The 25,134-nt window shown below is 42.7% G+C and overlaps 1 protein-coding gene across 1 annotated transcript in view; it reads left to right on the top strand.

The window, feature by feature from the left end:
* The window catches only part of DSCAML1 (DS cell adhesion molecule like 1), a 491,654-nt gene that overhangs the window by 433,115 nt on the left and 33,405 nt on the right, over positions 1 to 25,134 (top strand). Inside the window, 6 exon segments of the mRNA XM_027857517.1 lie at positions 1,192 to 1,391; positions 2,944 to 3,040; positions 3,758 to 3,886; positions 12,266 to 12,433; positions 14,455 to 14,525; positions 18,870 to 19,110. Coding sequence (XP_027713318.1) covers positions 1,192 to 1,391; positions 2,944 to 3,040; positions 3,758 to 3,886; positions 12,266 to 12,433; positions 14,455 to 14,525; positions 18,870 to 19,110 — 906 coding nt within the window.

Genomic DNA, 25,134 nt, shown 5'->3' with positions numbered 1-25,134 from the left:
TTTGCCAAACCCTGAGAGGAGGGTCTAACAGAGGAAAAGGGATAGTGTGAGAAGGACCCTGGATGCCTAAAGTTCAAACAGAGTCACAACTGGGGGAAGGAGCTGCCCCTGGTGATGCTAGCTAAAGAATGTTCTCTGGGGATTTCTAAGATCAGAATCATTGCTTGGGTTAGGTAAGGTCTTGCCTAAAGAGCGTGAGGATACACAAAGTGGCCTTTGAAGACTATTTCCATCCTGATGAAGTAAGAGAGGTAGGATTGGTCTAACAGGCGGGGCATTAGTTGTGCAGTCAGGAGACCTGGGTTCCAATCCTGAACCTACTACTTAGCAGCTATATGATGTTGTACACATTATTTAATTTCTCTGAGCCTCAGTTTCCCCATATGTAGAATGAGGTTATTGGACTTGATGAATCCTTCGTTCATCTTGAATCCTTCCTGTAATCCACAGATAAACACAGTCTAGTGGGGCCTCTGGTTAGATTTCCCTAGGTAGAGCCCCTAGGTAAAGGCCCCCACTTTCTTGTGAAGACACACATCCTTGGACCATTCCCACAGTATTGAATTCTGAGGAAGAATGCAAACACAAGCAAGGTCAGAAAAGAAGGGGGTCCCAGCACATTCTGCAGGGAGAGAATTCCTTGAGTCACATGGCCCTACTCAGGCTTCACAGCTTGAAATCACGCAGAGCTCACCACCTTTCAAACTGCTGCGATAACTTTCCTCTGAGAGCTGAGACGAGTGTCCAGGATCAGATCACCAGGGTCCAGAGTCCCCAGCCCTGGCTCTTAGGGTTGGCCAGAGAAGCCGATGGGAACATATCCCTGCTACCTCACTTCAGCTGATACCCTTCTTCCACCTTGCACTTACATCTTTATGTTGGCCTGGCAAGTTTGACAGCTGACTTTGCTAGTTATAGAGTGACTGTGTTTTCATCTCATGCAATGGTGCTATATACTAAAGGCCAGAATGGCAGGTGAGGAGGGAGGGTGGGAGTGGAGGATGCATTTCCCTACTGTCATTTGTGAGCTATCTGAATCCCTGACAATTTAGAATCAGATATTCTGAGAAGGGGACAGCAGCTGAAAGCAGAGAAGGAAGCTTGATCTTACTTTCCTGCCAAGATCTCCTATCCTAGGTTCTGAGGTTGCCCCCTATTTATCTCTGACTCTCTTTTTCCTTCTTTCTCCAGTACCAGCCATGATTACCTCACACCCTAATACTACCATCGCCATCAAGGGTCACACAAAGGAACTGAACTGCACTGCACGGGGAGAGCGCCCCATCATCATCCGTTGGGAGAAGGGGGACACGGTCATTGACCCAGACCGAGTCATGAGATACGCCATCACCACCAAGGACAATGGTGATGAGGTCATCTCTACTCTTAAAGTAAGTAACTGTCTGCCCACCTTAACACCCATACCCAAACCTTCAAAGTTCCCTTCAGCTAAATTCATTAACTTTTTCAAGTATCTTCAGGATAGGCAGATAGGGTGTGAATATCTGAGACCACAATGAGCACAAAGGGTCTCTGTTCCTTTTGGGAAAATCCCTAGAGACCAATGTCACCAACTTTCAAACTTAACCCAACAGGTATCCATTCAAAATTATTTCCCGGATTGTCTTTGACTGGGTTGGCATTGGAGAGATGGAAGGGAATGGAGAGGAGGGACAATGAGAAATTATCTCACTGATCTCCCTGACCCAGAAAGGGTAAAGCAACCTATTTGCCCAGCTTCTATTTCTCCAATGTGGGACTTCTCAATACAGAGTGAGAGATTGCCATTCAGTGGGAGGTCACATTAAAGCAAATCGGCAAGAAAACTAGCACAAAAGCATGCTGACTATAGACCTGGAAACCAGGACTGTGTCATGACCTGCTTAGAGGAGCTGGTTTCCTCCATCTCTCAATCTTTCCATTGGAGTGAAGCTATATGGCAAATTCACCTGGCCTTCATTCCTTTCCCCTGCAGTACAGCTGCTTTAATTTGGTAGTGATTGGGTTTCCTCATCCAAGATAACCTTGACAACTGGCAGGAAAATTGGAGCCCTCTCAATCCAACACAAGCAATAGATTGTACCCACACTCCATCCTTCCTTCCTGCCCCCTGGAATCAGTATGAGTTGCTTCTCAGATTTTAATAAACCTCTTTATTCTCAGAATATCACATCTCCTTTCCTGGAGCCCTTGGTTGACAGCATATTTAGAATTCCATAGCATTTCCTCCAGTACTTAGAATACCATAGCCTAACCCCATGCTTGGAACACCACAGGTTTCTCCATAATTAGAACCCTCAGAGCTTCCCTGTTTTTACTCCAAAAACGTTCTTTTCCTAGCATACTCAGGAAGCCCTCCAGCATCCTCATGACTAATCTATCTGCTGCCTTTTGTCATTTCCCCTATGTATCTGTCTCTGGGGCCCTGTTCTCATAGTGACACAGCCCTAGTGTCTCCCTTACCCTTGGATTGAAATGGCATTTCTCCTTGGGTAGAAGATAGCATTCCCCATCCCCTTTTTCTATGATCTTTTTTGCCTCCAACTTATTGGGATCATAGGATCATAAGATCACAGTCTTAGAAACAAAAAAGACCTTATAAGTTCCTTCCTTTACAGATGAGGAAACTGAGATTCAAAGAATCTTAGCGATTTACCAAATCACACAGATAGTAAATGGGAGAGAGGTTCTGAACTAAAGTCTGCTGACTCAAAATCTCTCACTCTTTCCACTCCCCCAGACTTGTTTGAGAGCAAGTAATGGGAAATAGGATCAATCTGCCATGTCCATGGACCTGAGGTGATTTGAGGAGGAACCACAGGAAAAAAAATCATACAAAATGTCCCACCTCCACCCACCCCCCAAAACTGTGCCTTTCTTTGACTCACTCTGAAATGCTCCCTTGTTTCCCTTCCTTCTCCTTACCCCCTGTCATTATCAAAGCTGAAGCCAGCTGACCGTGGGGACTCTGTGTTCTTCAGCTGCCATGCCATCAACTCCTATGGGGAGGACCGGGGTCTGATCCAACTCACTGTGCAAGGTACCCTCTCTGTCCCTTCCCAGCCCCCCCCATCAAGGGCTGTCTCCTACACTAGCCCAAAAAGGAAGGAGTGGGCACCAGACATGGATGAGGGCAGGGGGAGTAGAAAGGGAGGGAATTGCCCAAAGGCGTTGATGTCAAATTCTCTTTAACTGACCCTCTGGACCAGGGTGGGAGTCAGAGCTACACCAGCTCCAGGCTAGGATGCAAAAGTTGGTGATGACTCTAGCCTACATTGTGCCCATTGGCCCATTTCACAAATGGGTATAAGGGGCTGAATAGGACCAGAACCTTCTTTTTGCCTCTTTGGGAGAAGGATAAGAAGGAAATATAAAGCCAGTAAAAGATGGGTCCTGTGGGTGGGTCTCTCCTTGGCAATGTCAGAGGATATTATCCATTAGGGAGAGTTCTTGGCTCTAGAGATCTGTAGGAAACTTAGCCCTCAGTGCCCTTCCCCAAGTCATGGAAGAGATGAGAACGAGGCAGAAGTCACAGGTAGGATTTTAAATTCAATTCTCAGGCCACAGTGACTAGATCTCTCACCCAGACCCCAACCAAAGGCTGAAGTTCAAACTGGTCAAACCAGGGGCATCCATCCCTCCTCAGGGAGAGGTAAAGAGGGTCCAAAGCCCTCCATAAAGGGTGAGGGTGAGAGGAAAACCTCACTGTCATTCACTGGCTTCCCCTCTACCTTTCCCCTACAAACAAAAATTCCAGAGCCCCCAGACCCTCCTGAGCTAGAGATCCGGGAAGTGAAGGCCCGGAGCATGAACCTGCGCTGGACTCAAAGATTCGATGGGAACAGCATCATCACCGGCTTTGACATTGAATATAAAAACAAATCTGGTAGGTACCAGCTGTGTGTGTTTGTGTGTGTGTGTGTGTGTGTGTGGTGGTGGTGGTGGTGGTGGTGGTGGTGGTGGTGCTAGGTGGGTAGGGTAGGGGATGGGACTGCCTCTCTCTTGACAGCCCCCTGGGCTGAGTGCCCTGCACCATGTCAATAAAACAAATCTCAAGGTCCTCTGAGTTCATGTTGCCTTATACACATTATAGGTAGGGCTATCACTATTCCAAATCAAAGGAGGAAAAGCATTGTTCCTTTAAAACTATTGCTGAGTTTGGGGACCTGAATGGGGAAAGGGGACTTCAGTTACATTTTTAACTCAACTTTGTGGCAGATGGACATGTCTCCCTCGTTTGACCCTGGAGCCAAAGTCAAATCGGACAGTCTGATTAATGGGCAATTTGCCCACTCCCCTTGGGTGAGTCGCCACTTTAGCCAGATGAGTAGTAAAGCTGGCTGGCTAGCCTGAAGACCTTTTGGAAGGGGCGAGGATAAAGGACTAGTGGAGCCCTGAGAAGGATATAAATGTTTACTGGAAAGGCTAGAGTAGGACATGGAGAGAGGAAGTTTGTGGGAACAGGGACTGAGAGAAAAAAGGAGTAGAGAAACTGCTGGACTCTGACTCCAGGCAGATGACATCTGGAGTATTTTATTCCACACTGGGCACTACATTTTAGGAAAGATATTGACAATGTTGAGTATATTTAGAGGAGGATGATGATCAAGATGGTAAGGGATCATGGGTCATTGATTTAGAGCTGGAAGGGACCACTGGGTAAGGAAATTCTCCCAAGATCACAACAGCTAGTAAATAATCTGAGGTGGGATTTGAACACGGATCTTCCTGATCCCAAGTCCAGTGTTCCAACTACTCCACTATACTGTTTCTCCAAGGGGACTGGAAGCCAACTCATACAAGACTCAGGATATGGACATATTAGATTGGAGAAAAGATTAAAATAGTAAAATTGGAAGGATAGAGGGTAGGAAGAAAGGGAATTACAGATGGAATGAGCATGAGCAAAGGTTCAGGGTTGAGAAATCTCAATACATGTTCAGGACACAGCAAATATTTCATATGGCTGGGATGTATGGTGCACAATGAGAGATGAGGCTCAAAAGGTGAGTTGGGGTCAGATGGAGGGTCTTGAATATCAGGCTAAGACATTTGGATTTTTTCAGTAGGCATCAGGGAGTCATTGAAGGTTTTAAAAAGCAGATTGATACCATCAATGCATTGTATAAGGAAAACTTATTTGGCCTTGCGTGCAGGATAGATAGGAGGAGAAGAAATTGGAAGTGGGGAAACCGATTGGGAGACTCTTGAAATATTCTAGGCACAGAATAAAAACCTGAACTAGAGTTGTATCAGGAAAACTGGAAAGAAGAAGTATATTAGTGCTTCATGAAGTTGGGAACAATCCACCTGCAAGGTAGGCAGGGCAGGGATATGAGATCTAGACTGACATTTCCATATGGCAGTGCACATCCAATCTCCCCTCCATGCTGATGTGGGGTGGCAGGATCTTCACTCACATCTGGGCATTCTTATCCAGAGGATACCTAGGCTGTCACTAGATATTCCCCCCCACCCCATTGCTCAATAAAACACCTCATGCCTTCTCCTACCACCATTGTCTTCCTTCTACCTGTAACCAAGTGTGTGGAGTCTCCCTGAGGCATTACCTGGTTGGGCTATTAGGGTCTTAGCAACAGAAGCCGAGAGGAGATCACACCTGAGATTCTAGAAAGGACCATAGATGAGAGGAAGGGGTGAAAGTGATGACAGTTCAATTCAGTTCCATTCCATTCAACCTGACAAACGTTAATTAAGACCCTATTGTGAATAAACTGTTTATACCCCTTTGACCCAAAGATTCCACTGCTGGGCATGTATCCCCAGAGAAGATCTGATATAGAAAGAAATATCCCATATATAATCACACTCTATGTAGACCTATGATATATGCGAAAATATTTAAACTAATTTTTTATTCAATTTTATTTTTTCAGTTTCAAATTCTCTCCCTCCCACTCCTTCTCCCCCACCCATTAAGAAGGCTAGAAAAACACAAAGCAATTTCTATAGTAGCAAACAACTAGAAACAAAGTAAAGGTCCATTGATTGGAGAATGGCTAAAAAACTATTTTACAAGAATATAATAGAATATCATTGTGTTATGAGACATAAAAAACATGAGAAATTTGGAGAAACTTGATTTGAACTGATACAGAATGATATTGATGTATGTATAAATGAGCTAATGGATGTAAAGCTAAAGCCTGGGCAAGTCACTTAACCTCTGTCTGCCTCAGTTCCCTCATCTGTAAATGAGGATAGCAACAGCACCCATTTCACAACGTTCTTGTGAGAACTAAATGAGATTTTGCGTATCTATCTATACACACACGTATATATATATATATATATATATTTAGCTGTGTAAACCTTAAAGCACTTCATATTATTAATGAATAACAAAAAAAAAAAGGCCATTCACCATCCTAACTGCCTTTGCCAAGATAGCCTCCAGTCTATCAATACCCTTTCCTAAAATGTGGCATGCAGAACTGAACACAATACTCTAGGTATGTTCCATCTAAGACAAAGTGCAAGGTAACCATCTCGACATTATGCCTGGCTACAATGCCTCTCTTAATGCAACCTCAGACTGCAATAACTTTCCAGGATGTCACATGACACAAATAATTTTTTTTTTTGAGATTGGGTCTCCCTATATCATCCAGGTTGGAAGTACATTGGCCACTCAAGATGCCCAGTCTCACTGCTGGTTGACATGGAGGCACTGATCTGCTCCATTTCCAACCTGGACCACTTTTCCCCTCCTTGGGCAGCCTGGTGCCCCCCCCATCCCAAGGGTTTACCATGTTAGTGCCAGATGTGGTGCAAACATCCAATCAGCTTAGCCTACCATGAGTCAGAACTCCCAAAAAGCTCAAGTAAGCCACCCACTTCAGTTTCCCAGCAGCAGGAATTATAGGTGTGTACCACTGCATCTGGTGACACTGGTGAATTGTACTGATACTATAGGCCACTAAAACCTATACATCTTTTTCAGATGAACTGTGGCCTAGCCATGCCTCCCCCACCTTGATTTTTCAAGGTTTTTTTTTTCCTCAATCAGTTTTGGAGTTTGTCCTCCAAAGCAGCTGCCAGAAAAACAGCCTATCCAAAAAGTTGCCCACCATCTACTTCCTTCTCCCGTCTGTGTCTCATTCGTTCATTGTTTTATCTTCCTTCAAGGTTTATCTTCCTTCCTTCCCACTTCCTCCTGGGAGTCTTTTCTGATCTCCCAGTTGTCACTACTTTATTCCTCCATGCTTATTGAGGTGCGTGTTGCATTGTCCCTAGAATAGAAACTCCTTGAAGGCAGGCACCATTTCATTGATGTCAGTACCTTTGTAACCAGTATTTTTATATGTTAATGTGCAGAGGGAAGGGAGGAGACCAGACCTGTGATTTCATTGGTGTAAGGAACTCCCAGGATTAAAACTCCCTCCACCAATGTCTTACAGTGTTGTCTGGGAGGTAAGTGACTTATCCATGGTTATGTGGCCAATATGATAGTAAGGCATGCTCTATTCACACCCAAAGCTCTCACACAAGTCACTTAACCTCTTGCACAACTCTCTAAGAATACAAATTACAGAACATTGATGAAGAAAGTTTTTTACCAATGAAATCACAGTTCTGGACAAAAAAGGTGGGGGGGAGAGGTAGAGAGGAAAGGGATGAGAGTAATTCTCATCCCAGGATGTACTGGCACACTGAGCCCAAACTCTATGTTATACCTATAGTCAGAAATAGGATTTGAACCCAGGTCTCCCTGATTCCATTACTCCACACACCCTCTCACCTTGAATATCATACCTATTTAATAAATATTTCTGAAGTTAATTGAAATCAGAGCTCCCTAAGCCAGACAAAAAGCCCTGTATGGGGCAGGGGGTGCCTTTAGATGGACAAAGTTGCTACAAGGCTGCCTTCTTACTCAGCAAGGACTTGACTTCTTTAAATATCACTGGATTTCAAGGCTAGAGGGGACCTTAAGAAACCATTTAATCTACTTTCCTCCTTCACATGGAATTCTAGTGAACCTAGAACACACAGCAAGTGTTGACCTCATTTTTAAAAACCTTTAGTCTTTGATGCCAGAATCTCCATCTCAGTGTACAGCCCTCCTCTCGGGAAGTGTTTTCTTAGGTCTAAACTCAAATACCATGGGTTGTAGTTGATGCTCCTTTGAGCACAGCTGGTTGGAAGCCTCTACAGAATAGCAGCCAAAGGTGAGGTACCTGAGGTCTCCAGGCCACATGTGACCTTCTAGGTCCTTGGGTGTGGCCTTTTGCCTGAGTCCAAGTCTTACAGAACAAATCCTTTTATTAAGGGGATTTGTTCTGTGAAGTTTGGATTCAGTCAAACAGCCACACTTGAGGACTTAGAGGGCCATATGTGGCCTTGAGACCGCAGGTTCCCCACTCCTGGCTTCAAAGACCAGGTTACTGATATCTGGGTATGTAATTGAATATGAGTTAATCAATAATGTGTATTAAGTGACCTTTTTGTTGTTGTTGATGTTGAATTTTGCACTAGACTTGTGCATAGGAAAGGCATGGAAGACTGGATGTTGCACTTACAGACCAACAGAAAAGAGAATACTACACACACACACACACACACACACACACACACACACATACATCCTTTACCTAGAACCATATGCAATCAAGTGAAACATCACCCAGATTGTTACTGCATTCACTTCGATATTCAGAGGAGCCAAGTGGTCATCAGAGAAGGCAAAACACTAGAATTAATACCAGTCTTTGAATCTTAGCTTAGCTTAACTAGCCATACAACCTTAGGCAAATGACTTTACCTCTCTGGGCCTCAGTTTCTTTCTCTGTAAAATGAAAGGAGAAAACTAAGATATGATATATAAGGTTTCTTCCAGCTCCAACATTCTATGGTCTCATGGGTTAATATGTATATGCGTAAGGTATGTGTTTATGTATACAGCATTATGTCTTGCTATATGTGTGTGAGAACATATATGTCTATGTGTTTGAGTGTTTTCAGGAATCTAAATAAACTCCTGCTTATTATAGGCGTAATTAATCCAGCAACCTTCTACCAAAACCCACAAACTTCATCTGGTCATAAGAAGTAACTTTAAAATAGTTTCCATCCCCGTTAGACAGGAGCTCCCTCAATTAATGTGACAAGACATTCTTCTAAGTGTTCTACCTCCTCTGCTTCTCCTAGACCCCTTGCCCCCATATATCTGTCCCCTGGGGCAAAAAAAAAAGTCAAGAAAAACAACTCCCTGCTCTAAAAACCAACCTAAATAACTATTCTTTTGTTTCCTCTTTTCCCTCCTTTCCTTTTTCACCCCCAGTCCACTGCTTCTAGACCCTTTTGGAGCATAAGATCATTAGCTTTGAACTGGGAAGGGAGCTTAGAGATCATTAACTCTTTCACCTTCATTTTATAGGAATGGAAGCTTGGGCTTAGGAATGGAAAGTAACTTTCCCAGTATCGCACAAATTGTAAATAGCGTAACCAGTACTCAAACTCAGGTCCTCTAAGAAAGCTGGACCATGTTCAGTCTCCCAGGACTGAGCCCTATGCCTGAGATCTCAGCCACTGCCCCAATGGGGGCCATGCCGCCTTCTATCACTTCCTCATTTCACTAATTTTCCTAAGGAATTAACCAAGTCTGCCCCTTCCAAGCCATTGTGCTCATGCTGGCTTCTCCTGGCCCCAGGCAGCAGAATAATAATACATGAATACTGAATGATAAATAGTACCATCCATACAGATCTATCAGATAGCCCAGTGTAGATTGTAAAATGCAGCACAAGTCTGTTCTTTGTTTCCCAAGCAAAAAAATGCAAGTTTCTACATTGAAGGGATCCCCACAAGCCAAAAAGTTGCCTGATGATGTAGTCAGCTATTGCAGTACTGTGGACCACAGTTATATCAGCCGGTGTGTTGATTGAGCTATGTCAGTAGCTACCATTCTAGGTGTGTTGAGCTGTTTTGGCTGGGTTAGTAGTGGTAAGTATTTTGAACTGCTGCTTCTTATGTTATCTTGGTGTGTGCTGTGGTAAGTGTTGTGAGCTAATACATATGGTCAGAGTTGTACTAGAGTGTTCAATGGTGCTTTTGCAAGCTGGTGTGCTATGAGTTGTGTTGAGTTTTCTAAACTGTTGTTATGAGCTAGTATGTAGTGAATTGTATACTGTGGTTAGGGTTGTAAATTGGTCTATCGTGAGTTGTGTTTACCCATGCTTTAGTGGGTATTATGAGTGACATGATGGGTGTTGTGAACTGCTATGTTGTGAATTGTATTTATATATGCCTCAGTGGGTATTGTGAGCTAGTGTGATGTGATGCCACTATATTGGCATGTGATATGGTGGATGTTGAGAACTAGTGTTATAAGCTATGGTAGGGGTTATGATGCTGTGAACTGCTTTTGTGATACAAGCCTCATCCTCTGCATACCAGAGAAGCATTGAACTAACATGGCTCCAAGGCCCAACAGAAAGAGGAAATCAGAGATGCAGAATAGATTTGTTTCCAGAGCTTGGGCAGCCAACTGGCACAGATGCTGCTTTTGTCCCAGTCATTTTCCTCCAGTGTGAGCACATCAAGCCGGCACAACTCATGTTAGCAGAGCATTCCATGGACTTGAGGGCAATGACGTCTCCCCAGCCTCCCCCTTGGGTTTTTTTAAAAGAATGTTCTGCATTCTAGGCCCTTTGATGAAGAAAGGGAAAGAGCAACCTTAATGAAATATGTTCATCTCAGTTAACTGGGCCCATATGAAAGGGAATACTAAAAGACCCAATATTTGCCAAAGACAGCTGAGCTGCACTGAGAGCCGTGAAAGGCTCTAGAGAAGGGAAAAGAATACACCCTGTGATTTCTGCATCTCAGGGTCAGAAGACTGCTGTAATCAAGTTTGCAACATCAGCCAGATGTTCCCCAGTCTGACTTAGATGCATTAGAAGAAGAGATTGGGGGTGGGGAGGCTAAAGAGAGCTGTTTCTCATCAACATCAAAGAAGGTTTCAGAACAAGAGGTCAAATTCACCTGCAAACTTTTAGCAAAATCAGCACAGACAGGCTGCTCCCTGGAAACCTCCTGCTGCCCTGTGATTGGCAGGTGGAGACTGATGCAGAAGCCAAGAAAGTGGGGGGGTGGGCAGACAGGCAGGCAATAAGTGGTTACTGTGTCCTCGGGGTACACAGCCTCATACCAGGTGTTTGGGGTCCAGAGGAGAAAAATACATGGACAGTCCCTTCTCTCAATCAGGTCATGCATAAACATTCTTTGAATACCTACTATGTGTCCAGCCCTTCTAGGGGATGCAGAAGAAGTATATACCCTAAGCTCTGAGACCTTAACATCTAGCTAGGAAGTTAAGGCATACAGGAAAGAAAGAATACAAGACAGCCTATAATGAAGTACTAAGTTGTGTGTATGGGGGAGGGAGGGAGGAAAGACATAAATTCTAAGAGCCATAGGAATTCTGAGGAGAGAGTGATTAAGGGGAGCTGGAGTAATAAGAACAGGCAAATAAGAGGAGGTGGGAATTGAATAGGGTTTTGGAGGGTAAAAAGGATTTGGATACAGTGTGACAAGATTTCAGAGAATAAATAGGCACCTGAGCACTCAATCGGGATTCTGGACTTTGTGCAAACCTTGTGTTTGGAGCTTTTTTTCATGCTCTGCATCATATTAAAGATCCTTGTCACAAAGGTACCATGGGAGAATGCAAAGAACACTGGACTTAAAGTCATGATTTCTGCATTCAAGATGCATCTCTGACACTTCCTAGTTCTGTCTTAGGCAAGTCAGTTGGTTCTGTGTGCCTCAGTTTCCTCATTTATAAAATGGAGATAATACTTGTATTACCATCCTAATAGGAGAATTGTGAGGATCAAATGGGATAATGGATTTAAGTGCTATATAATTATAAGTTCTCAACATTGTCATTACCATCATCATCATCATCATCATCATCATTGGTTCTTTTGTATCCTAAATTGCTATTAAACAAGATTAGATCATCCCACCTTGGCTCAGACACCATGGTTTTTTTCCTTCTAGGTTTTGAATGCCTCCTTCCTCCCTGAGGTTCATAGGAGTTAGGGTCCTTTCAGAGTATGTTCTCCTTACCCCTTTTCCTAAGCTCCCCAAATTGCCCTCTTGGAAAATGAAAAATTTTAGTGCTTGGGGTTGGGGCTGGGACTTCATTCAAAGAGATTTGGGGCCATATGCATTACTAGTAGTAAACTCCTTTGTATGGGGACCAATGATATGAGACTTGTGTCCTTTTCTCCCCTAGATTCCTGGGACTTCAAGCAATCCACCCGCAACATCTCACCCACCATCAACCAGGCAAACATTGTGGACCTGCATCCTGCCTCTGTTTACAGCATTCGCATGTATTCCTTCAACAAGATTGGCCGCAGTGAACCCAGCAAGGAGCTCACTATAAGCACAGAGGAAGCTGGTAAGTCCCTCCATTCCCTTAACTATTCCTCCCCTCTCACTGCTGTCCCTTTCATGAAAGGTCTGAGTTTCCCTTTGGTGTACTGGGGTCAAGGCTGAGGTTCCAAAAACACCAAGAACACACATTGACCAGGTTCATCAACAACTGGGCAAAGATCCGACTGGAAAGGTAGAAAAAGGAAGTGGATAACCACTGTGACCTTGGGCAATTCACTTCCTTTCTATGGACCTTCATTTCTTCACCTATAAAGTGAACTTAAACTGATAATCTTTAAGGTTCTAAGATGCTCTTTGTTAGTAATTTTGTGGTTCTGATTCAGATTTCTTCTCTCAGGTCTCTCATAGCTGTCCTTGGTGCTTACCCAGCCTTCCAGGCAAGAACCTGAACTATGTATGGTTCTGAGTGGTGTTGTATATAGCTCTATTCTTTCCCTAGCCCCAGGCATGTTTGAAGAGGGTAGATGTACTCTATCTGCCTGGTCTAGAGCCAGGGCAACTGTGGAAAGAGTCAAAGGAATACTTTCAACCCCTGAAGGGTTTCAACCTCTGACTTCTGCTAAAAAATTGCCAAATCATCACTCTTCCCTGAATAGGGCCACCTCTTCACCCTGGAGATTTTGATGAATTGTGGTGCTTGTATATAATCTTAGAAGACTGATTCTGGGCAGAAACAAAAAATAGACTCTTGCAGTGCAAGGCACCAGAGTGGAACAAATTCACATGGGACCAATAGATGTGTCTCTGGCTTTCTTAAACTCTTAACCATTAGGAAAAATACATGGCCTTCCATGTCTTGGTTCTCCCACAAAGAGCCAGTGGCACTGCCATAATCTGAAGGGCACTAAAAGTGACACCCTACCCCCAATCTGAAATTCACTTTCCACCCTCAGTCTACCAGAGTACCAGAAATTCTCAGCATTAATGTCACTGCTTAAGGGTGAAAGCCCATTACTACCCCCAATCACTAGGAAGAACAGGGTCCTGAGGGACTTGGACACAAGTTGTAAAAGAATAGAAGAGGAGGTTAGAAGCAGGGGTACATTATACAAGGCTGGGTGAGTTCCTACACTGAAAGCCCCTTGATGGGTACTTGAAAATGCTGAAAGGGGGTGGGTGTTAACAAAAGAAAGGGTCTTATGAGGTACACAAATAAGGGATTTTTTTGCCTAGGCATAGCCTTATTGTGGCCACCAAGTCTAATTTTGATCTCTGAGTGGGAGCATCTGACTTACAAATTAAAGCTGTTGATTTGTGCCCCACCCCTACAAACGACACACACCTTTCCTGACAAGAGAAGGCCAACTGTTACCTCCCATGGACAAATGGGAGACAGGTCACCAAGAGACTGAGGCAATTGTCCCATTATTGTCCAGGACAATGACTTCAAGGCCAAAGAAAATATCTGGCCCATCTCTTTCACCACATGATCCCTCCCTGTATGGTCTCTAGATCATCTGCTTACATTTTTTGTGTTGCTGAAAATAACTTGCAGAAGTTTTTTCATTGTTACAGAAAATTAGTTACAATTCAGTCATTTGTCTTAAAGTCCTAAGGTTGACTACAGATAATTTCATTCAGCCCTCGCTTCTAGACTTGGTAAAACTGTCCATGATTCTACCACATGGCCTTAAAATTCATATTTATCCAGAGAAATTTATCTCGTGCTTTTAAGATTCCCTCAGGGCCATAGATACCCAAATCCCCATTGATAGACTGTCCTAGCATTTACTGGCTTCCCGCCAAAAAGTTCTTCCTTTTGTCTAAACCAAACCTAGCTTGCTGTCATTTCAGCTATTTAAGGAGTGTGAAAGAAGAAATATATTCTTAGGGTACTGCTAGTTTCAGTGCCAAGGAGTGAGGACAAAGCTAAGAATATTTCCTTATTATTAAGCATTTCTCTACTTTCAAGTAGGGAATTTGGTGCCTTTTCTGCCTCTGGACTGCCCAGATGTGGTAGAAAACAAGGGCAGGAGAAGTCTCTCTTCTGTTTCCTGACATAGCATAATTGTGCTTTCCCCTCAGCTCCTGATGGACCACCCATGGATGTCACCTTGCAGCCTGTGACCTCCCAGAGTATCCAGGTAACCTGGAAGGTGAGTAGAGTTGGCAAGAACTTTGGAAGGAGAACCTCAGAGTGCAATTCTTCTATTTGGATTATGAATTTCCTGTTCCCCACCCTCATGTACATATAGTGTTATGCAGAATGCTCTCCCTCCCCAACCCAGTAATATACTTACCCAGAGGAGTGTCATACTATGTTGGGAGATTATTTTCTATTTAGGAGATTATTTTTATTTAGGTTCCAATTTGCCACTCTTTGATTCCTTTTAAACACACTGCCAAGTTCCTCTCAAACATAGCAAGATTAAGGGAGGGAAAAGTGGAAAGTGATTCAAATATCCAAGGTTATCAGAAATCAGGAAGTTAACCCCCCAGCCACTGCTATGGAAATGGACAGAGAAGAAAGGTGTATTGCCCAGCACACTAATCTAGTTTGGAAATGTACCACCATCATAATTGATTAGGAGTTGGATTTGGTTTTGTGTTAACTTGAAAAAGGCAATATATGGTTTTATGAAAACTGTACTGAGGATCAGAAAGTCACCTGGTTAGAAAGGACCCTAGTTTCATCTCTATCAACAAGTGGTATAGCAGAAAGAGCCCTGAATATGGACAGAATTGAGAGACTTGGGTTTAAATCTTGGCTCTGCTTCTTTCTAGCAGAGTCTCTAGTTACCCACTCTCCTGGGCCTCAGTTTCCTCATCTGTAAAATCAAAGCTTTGGGCTAGATGATCTCTTTGGTCCCTTCTAGATTTAAATGCTATGATCCGTGCACTGAATCAGTCTGATCCAATTAAACGAGCACTTGTGTAAGTATCTAATGTGGATGTAAGACAAGATTCTGGGGGCCAGAAAGTGCCAGGGATTCATGGACAAAATTAAAATCTGCCTTTGCCCTCAAGAAATTTCCATTCTACTGGGGGATATAACATATAAGCACATAAGTATGTGCATGATTATTTGAGGAGAGAGAGAGAGAGAGAGAGAGAGAGAGAGAGAGAGAGAGCACTAGAACCCACAGGATCAGAAATGGTTTCTCCTATCTTCGGTGGCATAAAGACTGACACATGAGTTGAACCTTGAGCAAAGTCAGGGATTCTACAAGGTGGAGGCAAGAGGTACATTTAAGGCATATGGAATGGGGAGGAGCAAAATACATGAAGAAAAGTGATGGAATACTGAGCTTGGGGAACAGCCGATAGGCCAATTTGACTGGAATGGAAAGTGTGTGAAGGGGATTAATGTGAAATAAGCCTAGAAAAGTAGGCTGGAGGCAGACTGTGAAGGACTACCTTGCTGTGTGCCCTTGGATAAGAATTCAGCAAACATTTATTAAACACTTAATACAAGACAAGAAGGCACTCAGCCTCTGTGGACTTATTTTTCCATCTGTAGAATGGAGATGAGAACATAATCAAAGAAGATCAGAACAGGTAGGAGGAACCTTGGACATCACCTGGCCCTAGGCCAACCCCTCTTTTTATAGGTGAGAAAACTCAAGCCCAGAGAAAGTGAAGTGACATGCCTAGAGCCGCACATTGAATTAGTGGTAGGAGAGAAAATAGAACCAGGTCTTTGGGGTCCAAGTCCTGGACAGACTTTCCACTATCCCAGGTTGCCTCCGCTCTGTTCTCTCTGTATCTTAGGGTAGCTATGAACAAAGAATAGATGGAAACATTCTATAAAAGTTTAAAGGGACAGGATTTAGGTAATAAGGGAAGAGATGGGAAGAAAGAGACACTGGAACTATCTTCCCTATTGAGGATATAAAAGGACTGATGGACAAACTGGGAATAAGATAGTGTCCTAAGCCAGAGTCTTTCATGCAGGAAAGAAACAAGCGCATGATTCTCCTTGTTGATCCCTGGATCAGAATAGTGATGATTTGGTGGTGATTTGGCCCTCACCAACCAAGACAGTTTGCTGGCCTACAGGCTATAGTGACTTGAAAGAAAATATTTTAGCTATCACTTTTTACTGCTCCTGAGTTCTCTAAAAGGGTAGGCTTGGAGCAAGGTCAAGAATATAACTGAGAATGACATGCTGGTCTCTCCAAGAAGGAAATGAAAGTCACCCAGGTGGCCCAAGACTCACTCTCCCTAAAAGAAATGACAAGAAGGGAAGTAGGTTGGAGATCTGGACCAAGTCCTTCCAGGAGGGTACCTAAAACAGTAAAGTCCAATGAATGCCAGGATGTCCTCAGATTCAGAGCACTGACCAGAACTCCCAGAACTGACTCTCAATGACTCAGAGACTCAGAAACAAAACCCATATCTTCATGCCCTCCTATCCTGTCTATTCTAAAACTTATGTCCTTCTCTTAGAAAAGCCAGTAGATCTAAGGGGGTGGGGAGGACTGGGCAGAAGAGAAGAACTAAAATATGTAAAATGTTGAAATATTTGGCAACAAAACACAGGCTAGGAAGTCAATAAAAATTTAGAGTCAGATTTATTTCTCCGAAGTCACATAATGAAAAATAAAATTGATTAGAAAGTTAGAACTTCACAATGAACCAGTCAGTCAATAAATTTTTGGTGAGCTTCTTCAGAGATTTCTTTCTTTCTTTCTTTCTTCCTTTTAGCACCAAGAAACAGATTAATGAAAAATAAAGATACACTTGAAAGATAAGTCACTTATTTTAAGACTCTTTCAGTGAGATGGATCGTCCTGGCTTTATAACATAAATTTGCAATCAGCCCTATTGATTCTTAATACTTCAGAGAAATATTGTTAAGATTGATTTAAAACCTCTGTGTGTGTGCGTGAATGCGTGTGTGTGTGTCTGTGTGTGTGTCTGTGTGTGTGTGATATGTGTGTATCAGGATACATGTAGGGATGTGTCAAGATCTAAGGAGAGATGGGAGTGCATGTCAGGTTGGTGGAGGGATTTGTGCTTCTTTCAAGCCATGTGCAGATACTGTATGTATGCCAGTGTGTTTAGAAATGTGAGTGTTAGGGTACATGGAAATGAGTCTACACATAGTTTATATGTGTATATATATATATATACATATATATACGTATATTTATGTCTGTGCCTCAGTTTGATGTTAAGTTCCAAGTGCAGAAGTGGACCTACTTGCTGAGTAATAAGGAGAGCCCGCCCAAGTGCAGAGAAATGCTTGATTCAGGACAGAACAAATATTCCACTTTTTTGTTAAACCATCTCCTTGAGACAAGAAGAGGCATCTCTCTTCATTCTTTATAGAGATGGGAGACTATAGGTATAGAACATTGTGTATCCTGCCAGACTCAGTTGACATGACTACTTTTTTCTGAACTGCTTTTTTCTCTCTCTCTTTTTATTCTTTGTTCCAAGAGATGGCTCTCTGGAGAGGGAAGGGAAGAGGAATATATTTGGAAATGAAGGTGATATAAAAACAAAAGATAACAATAAACATTTAAAAGGCCTTCCTAAATTAACTTAATTTAAAAAGTCATTTTATTAAGTTAATAGTCTTTTAAAAGAAACAATGAAATCAATTTAAAATAATACTTTCAATAAAGTAAAAAAAAAGTCAGACTACTTTTTTATTAACCTAATTGTGTTTAAACACAATAAAAGTTGTGTGTTTTTTTAATTATCTTCATTGTTTTCAAGCCCAGCATTCACATTCCTAGATGGGCACACTTAGTTCCAGTGGGCCAATTTCCCTATGCACAGAGACATAACTAGCTATTTTCCCCCTGGGAAAGGAGCCTAGAAACCCACCTTCAAAATATGCAAGGGAAGCCATAGGGGAAGACAGGAGGAAGCAGCCATGGCTTGGGGAAGAGTTTGTTGGGGGTTCAGCCACTATAAGTCACCTGGTAGCTTCCCATTTTCTTTCTAACTCTTTCTTGTTAACTAGGTACTCAGCCAAAAGACTGCATGTGCTGTCCAAGTGCCTTCTAAATTTTAGCACTCTGAGCCAATATCCCAGTCATCTTAGGCTAATTATGAATGTGTATGGAAGCCTTAATGTTGGAGTGTATGTGTGAGGGTGTGTGTGTGTGTGTGTGTGTAGGGCTGTCTTAATGATTATCCACCCTTGACAGCCTGTCAAGACGCAAAGGAAGTTCCCACAATTCCATTTTTTCCCCACATTCTGGTTATATTTCCTGTTCTCATATTCAGATATACCTACCAACGCACCCCACTTCCCCAAGCCTTCCCTCTTCTTCACCTGAGCAGCAGCAGTGTGTCTGAGAACATTCAAACCAGAGCAATCCAAAGTACTCTTCGTGTTCAGTTTCAAACATGCCACGTCCTCTCTCTCTTACTCCTGTTGCCTAGTTTCTCCCAAGCCGACAACTTGATGAAGACGGGACTTTCCCCAGGGATATGAATCTGTCCTCCTCTGTAACTGCCACCCCTCTTCCTACCTCTCTCAGGCTCCAAAGAAGGAGCTCCAGAACGGCGTGATCCGGGGCTACCAAATCGGTTACCGGGAGAACAGCCCCGGCAGCAACGGGCAATACAGCATTGTGGAGATGAAGGCCACTGGAGACAGTGAGGTCTATACCCTGGACAACCTGAAGAAGTTTGCTCAGTATGGGGTGGTGGTCCAGGCCTTCAACCGGGCAGGGACAGGTCCCTCATCCAGCGAGATCAATGCCACTACACTAGAGGATGGTGAGGAGGGTCCAGGGGGAGGGGAGAGGGACCAAGGCTGCCATGGGGTAAATGGAGCTAAGAAAGGGACGGGAGTGATTCCAGAATTGATCACCGGTTCATGAAATGCCAGAAACAGGAGATAGCTGAAAGGGAGGTGGCTTGGCCTATTAGATTTAGAGATAGAAATACTAGGGTCAAAAACTAACTCAGATAGTTACTAGCTTTATGAACTTGATCAAGTCACCTGACTGCTGTCTGCCTCAGTTTCCTCATCTGTAAAATGAGAATAATTATAGCACCTACCTCAAAGGGTTGTTATGAGAATTTAACAAGATAATATGTGTAAAGTGCTTTGCAAAGTGCCATATAAAATGTTAACTACTATTATTTTAATATTAATATTATTGACAAATACTCTTCTGTTCCCCAGATAGAAAACACTAGATAGTACTTCATCCTTAAACATGAAGAAAGAGAGCTTTTGGTAACCCTCAGGAGATAGTCAAGGATTAGTCCCAGCCCCCTAAAAAGAAAGGAATAATTTAAGACCAGTTCTATCTCCCCAGAACCATGAAAGAATTTCCAGGACAGCTAGGAGGTCCAGAGGACAAAGCACTGGATCTGGAACTCAGGAAGATCTGAATTCAAATCCTGCCTCAGACACTTATGACCTTACATGTATGACCCTAGGCAAGTCATTTAACCTCTGCTTGCCTCAGTTTCCTCATCTGCAAAACAGGGTTGATAATAGCACCTACCTCCCAGAGTCATTGCGAGACTCAAACAAGATAATATTTGTAAAGCATTTTGTAAACCATAAGGTATTATATAAATGCTAGCTGTACTCACTATTTTCCAAAGCTGGGGTTTCTAATTACAAGATCTGTTACAGATCAGCCCCCAAGTCAGGTCTCTACCACATAAAAACCAGAATCAGTGACTCAGAATCACAGAATGGCAGAGATGGAAGGACCTTAGAAATCTTCTTTAGCTCTCTTATTTTACAGATAAGGAAACAGAGACCCAGGGGGGTTGGTCACATGGTAAGGGGCAAAGTTGGAGTTCAAACCTAGGATGTCTAATCCTAGTGCACTTTTCACTAAACCAGGCTTCTGCACTGGTAAGGCAGGCTGGACTATTCCCAGAGAAGAAGTACACTATTTGGTGTGATTTTGGGGTTACCAGGAAGTTCACATAAACCCCAAGATTTTCCCAGTGTTTATCACCCTGCCTGGAATTCTACCATTGGAGATTTGTGCTCAGTATTGCCATCTCCCCATCTGGTCCTTTGTTACAGAAAGTATTTGCTCCCTGTCAGGAGCCAAGATTTGGAGTTAAAAGGGACCTTAGCAATGATGACCTAACCTAAGCCTCTCATTTTCAGAGGGCAAGAAACTAACCTAAAGTCACACTGGGATGAGGGTCAGAATTTGCATTCAAACACAGAGTCAGAAGCCTTGGACTATAGTACTGTTTCCATACTGACCTGCCAGGAGGAGTAAATTCAGCAGAGACCAGAAGCAAAGGCTAGAGCAACCTGGGAATAGTGAGTGGGTACTTGGGAAAGGAGGAAAAAGGGAAAGAAGTGAAAATGGCATAGAAACAAGAGGATGGCATTCCCATAGGTAAACTTCCACAACTTCACAGCTTTCTAATTAAGACCCTGTCCTCCTCTCCCATCCTCAGGCTTTCCTCTGCTTCTGCCCCCTGAAATGAGGTCCCCCTCATTTTATATTTCATACATGTAAATGGAGATAAACTATTCACTCCCCAAGAGTTCCAATGGCCAACCCAGGGCCCTTTGGAGCTATTGCACCCCTTGCCTCAATCATTTCCACTCACCCCAATGTCCCAATCCATTTTCTGATTGTCATTCTTTCACCTCCACCAATAACTCTCACTCCCCATACTGTGACTGTATCCCTACTTCCATTAAGTAGATAGTAAACCTCCAGGCTCTTTTAGCAGTTCTTTTTCATCTGAGACAGACCTAGGGAGGTAGACTGCAATGTGTCAAGCAGAAGGTGAAGTCCTCTCCCCTTCCTCAGCATCGTTGTTCCCCTCATTGAACTCTAGGGCTGGTAAAGTCCTGGAGAAAGCACTAGTCTTTGAATCACACCTTTAACTCCCAAGTTCTATGATCGTATTCATCCTGGCTCATACCTACTAACTGCATAACCCTGGGTAAGTCACTGATGCTTAGAGTTAGAAGGAACTTCAGAGGTCCCTAGTCTAACCTATACCTGAACAGAAATCCCCTCTACAATATCCATGGCAATTAATCATTCAAGCTCCACTTAGAGACCTTGAGGGATGGGGAACTTGCTACCTCCTATCCACTGGTGCTTAGCTTTAATTGTTAAGATTTTCCTTAGGTCAAATTAAAATCTGCCTCTCCAATTTCCACCCAAAGCCAATTAAAATAAGTCTAATCCCTCTTCCACAAGAGAGACAATCAGCTATTTGAAGACAGTTATCACCTACCCTTAAATCTTTTCTTCTTCAAAGCAGATATTCCTAGTTCTTCCCAATTATTCTTCTATGTCCTGATCTCAAATTGTCTCACTATCTTGAGCAACCGCCTCTGGATGTGCCCTTCCTAAAATGAACTCAACAGAGTCCAGATATGCTCTGACCTAAGCAGAGCAAATCAGAGTTATCTACCTTCCTTGATCCTGGATTTCCACATCTATAAAATGGGACAATAGTTACAATGATAATTCCCTACATCAGGAGGTTGATATAAAGAAAGCACTTTGTAACTTACATAAATTTGAGTTTTTATTATCCTCTTCAAAGAGCCTGTGTTAAATTTGTGTTTGCACATGGTGATAGGCTAAGCACCATATAGTTAGTTACATGGACCTAAGACAGGGAGCAGAAGAATTCCCTTCTCTAAATTAAGAAAAAGGAGGAAAAGACAAAAAAAGTTATTTTTAAAGAAAATATTATTTAAAAAAAGTAAAAATTCCTTTCTCTCGATGGCCACTCTCTCACAGGATAAAAAGTGATCAGTAAATATATGTGAAAAGCCAAATATTATAGATATTCAATGTAGAAAAAGCGATCAGTATATATATGTGAAAAGCCAAATATTATAGATATTCAATGTAGAAAGGAAAATCTGGGGAGGGGAGGAAGAGTGAGGAAGGAGAAAAGAAGGGAAAGGAAGAAAAAATGAAGAAATAGTGGGAAAGTGATGTATATCGTGGGGAGACAAAGAAAAAAGATGCAAGCAAGAATGAGGAAAAGCACAGGCATGAGAAAGCCAAAAGAAAGAGAAACAGGGGGAGAGACACACATGGGAAGCCACATGGGAAGGAAAGAGAGAGCAAAGAGGGAGAGAGAAGAAAAGAAACACACTCAGTAATTTATGAGGTGAATGTTAGCCAAAGGTTAAGCTATTTACTTGAGCTGTGGGATTCAGGGTGATATCATTCATCATCTCTTGCCTCTTTAAATTTTAAATTTAGGGTTTCAGTTCAGAAGTCTTCAACGGCTCTAATATCTAACTCTTCCTCTGTTCTACTTTGTATGGAATAACCAGAGCAATCCACTGGAAGAGAAATGATTCTCTGTAGTGCATTAGCGAGAGTAAGGACAGATAAAACCAAGCCAAGGGGTGGGCTAAATTACTGATCTGGAAGTTTCCATGACATCCTTGCTACCTTAAGAGTTTAGAACCTAAGAAGAGGAGTGCCAGAATAAAATGACAAGACTATGACCTAGTAAAAGCAATACGTCAACTTTTAAACTTTATAGTAAAATATGACAGTTGAGTATATGTGAAGACCACAGTAGTTTGGAGATATGGGGTGGGGTATGTACATGGTCATGGTGGAGGGTAGCCAGGAGAGTTACAAAGATTGATTCGACCACATTAAGTTTTACTCTCATCAGATCAGTTCAGAATTCAGTCAATTAAAAGATAAACATTTGGGGCACAGCTTGGTGGCACAGTAGATAGAGTACCAGCCCTGGAGGCAGGAGGACTGGACAAATCTAGCCTCAAACACTTACTAGTTGTGTGACCTTGGGAAAGTCACTTAACCTTGATTGCCTTCCAAAAAAAGTAAACATTTATTAAGCACTTACTATGTGCCACACACTGTGCTAAGCCCTGGCTTCAGATGCTCCAATTCAGGATGGAGGTGGTAGGATTTCAGAAATATTTTGAAATGTGAGAAAGAGATCACTTGGTAAGTGAGGCTTAAAAAAAAAGTTGTGCTTTGGGAGTTGTTCATCCTTCGACTGAAGTTGGGAGAAAGAGGGCCAGATGAAGGAAGCTTTGGGCAGACTTTGATCCCCAAGGGGATAGGAGGGTGCAAATTGAGATGAAGTCAGTCTACCAAGTTTATGCCGGCATCACTAGTCTAATTCAGGACCATAGTAGGAAAGAGCCAGACAGGACCTGTCCTGCCTGTAACCTTCAGCAGCTATTGGCCTCCCATTGGGCTATCTTCTCTTTTCTCCCCTGAGGCCATTAACATTTCCATCAGGAAGAGATCAGCAATGACCATGGAGTCATTCCCCGACAAAGAGGGGAGAAAAAAGTTTCCAGCCACATTTGCTCAGCAATTTTTCATACTTAATTAAAACCCTCGTTATCCTGTCAAATCCTGATCGTTTCCTGGCAATATTAGCACTCCTCCTGGGGTATTCAAGGGCCCCAGCTTTAACAATGGTGTCTTTTCCATAATTATATTACCTTCATTTTGTTTGAACGGGCTATCTGTATTAGTTTATTACACTCGGTCCCTAATTACATGGTGCTTATATTTTTACACCTAAGTAATATGAAACAATAATCATTCTCAAAGAGGATCGTTAGGTTGATGTATTATAATTTAAATGCTCATAAAAATTAGAGTTGCCTCTTGCGGGGCAACAGGATCTAATTACCTTCCATCCAGCTCATTCTTCCTTTCTCCCACTCAGAACAAGGCAGATTAGGTCTCTTCTTTGTCCCTTGCCCTCCATTAGGCAACAGAAAGTCCCATTGGTGTTCTAAGCAAGTAACACTAGGGGAGTCAATGTTCTCTCAGATTTGTCATTTGCAAAATGAGAGGATCTGGATGTAAACACTATTGCAACACTAGTACCAGACTGTATCAGAAAGATCGGGGCTAAAACTAAGAAAGGCTTCCCTTAATGAGAAAGGGTAAAAGGCAGTGGAATGGGTTACCATGGTAGGTTATGTAATTTTCCCTGGAGGTCTTCTCAAAAAGGTTTCATGTTATCTGGAACAGTTTGGGTGTATTGAAGTGTGGTATCAGAGAGATGGATCCTTTGATCCCAGAAAGTCCCATCCCACCACAGGTACCATTCTCCTCTTTGGGAGCACATGGGACAGTCCAAGGTGACTCCACTCACCCTTGCCTCCTAGGGAATACAGAAGTCCCAATTCTTCTATCCCACCTCCATCCCACTTTATCAGCTTACATTAGGATTCAGAAGTTCCCAGGCCCCAGGGTTGCTCTTTCAATTCCAGGCCAGAGTTGGCAGTCAATTGATTCCATTCTATTAGGATCCGTGGCTTGACATGCTGAGAGCACAACCACCATGTACCCAAAGCCATGACTCTGGACTTTACCAAACATTTTACCTTTATTTCTTATATCACTTGTTCATCCATGGAGAGCTGATTAACAAACTAAGCATTATAGTGTAGTGGACCAAAATAGAAGAATATGTCAAAGGAAATTTCAGGATGCATAACTAAATTCTGAGTAGCTCAGGGCAGTGGCTAGGTCTCCCCGCAGTTCTATTCAATGCTATTAATCCTGGAATAGGGTCCAATGGGGACGATGCTCTAAGTCTGGGAGTAATCCTATCAGCTATCCTGTCCATCCTCCTGATTTTTGTTAGTATGCACCTATCCGAGCTAAAACAGCAATGGGTTTGGACCCTGAAAAGTATTTGTTCTTAAAAATCTCAAGGAAAAGAAGCTCACTGAACCTTCATATTGCTCCTCCCAGAATCTCCTAAGTCACAATGATGGAATCACAAATAGCTCTAATAGTTGGCAAGTTTTTCCTTATA

The sequence above is a fragment of the Vombatus ursinus genome, unplaced genomic scaffold, assembly GCF_900497805.2.
Source record: "Vombatus ursinus unplaced genomic scaffold, bare-nosed wombat genome assembly UNPS02012156.1, whole genome shotgun sequence".
NCBI lineage: Eukaryota > Metazoa > Chordata > Mammalia > Diprotodontia > Vombatidae > Vombatus > Vombatus ursinus.
Note: the sequence above shows the minus strand (reverse complement) of the source record. Positions and strands in the feature narration are given on the sequence as shown.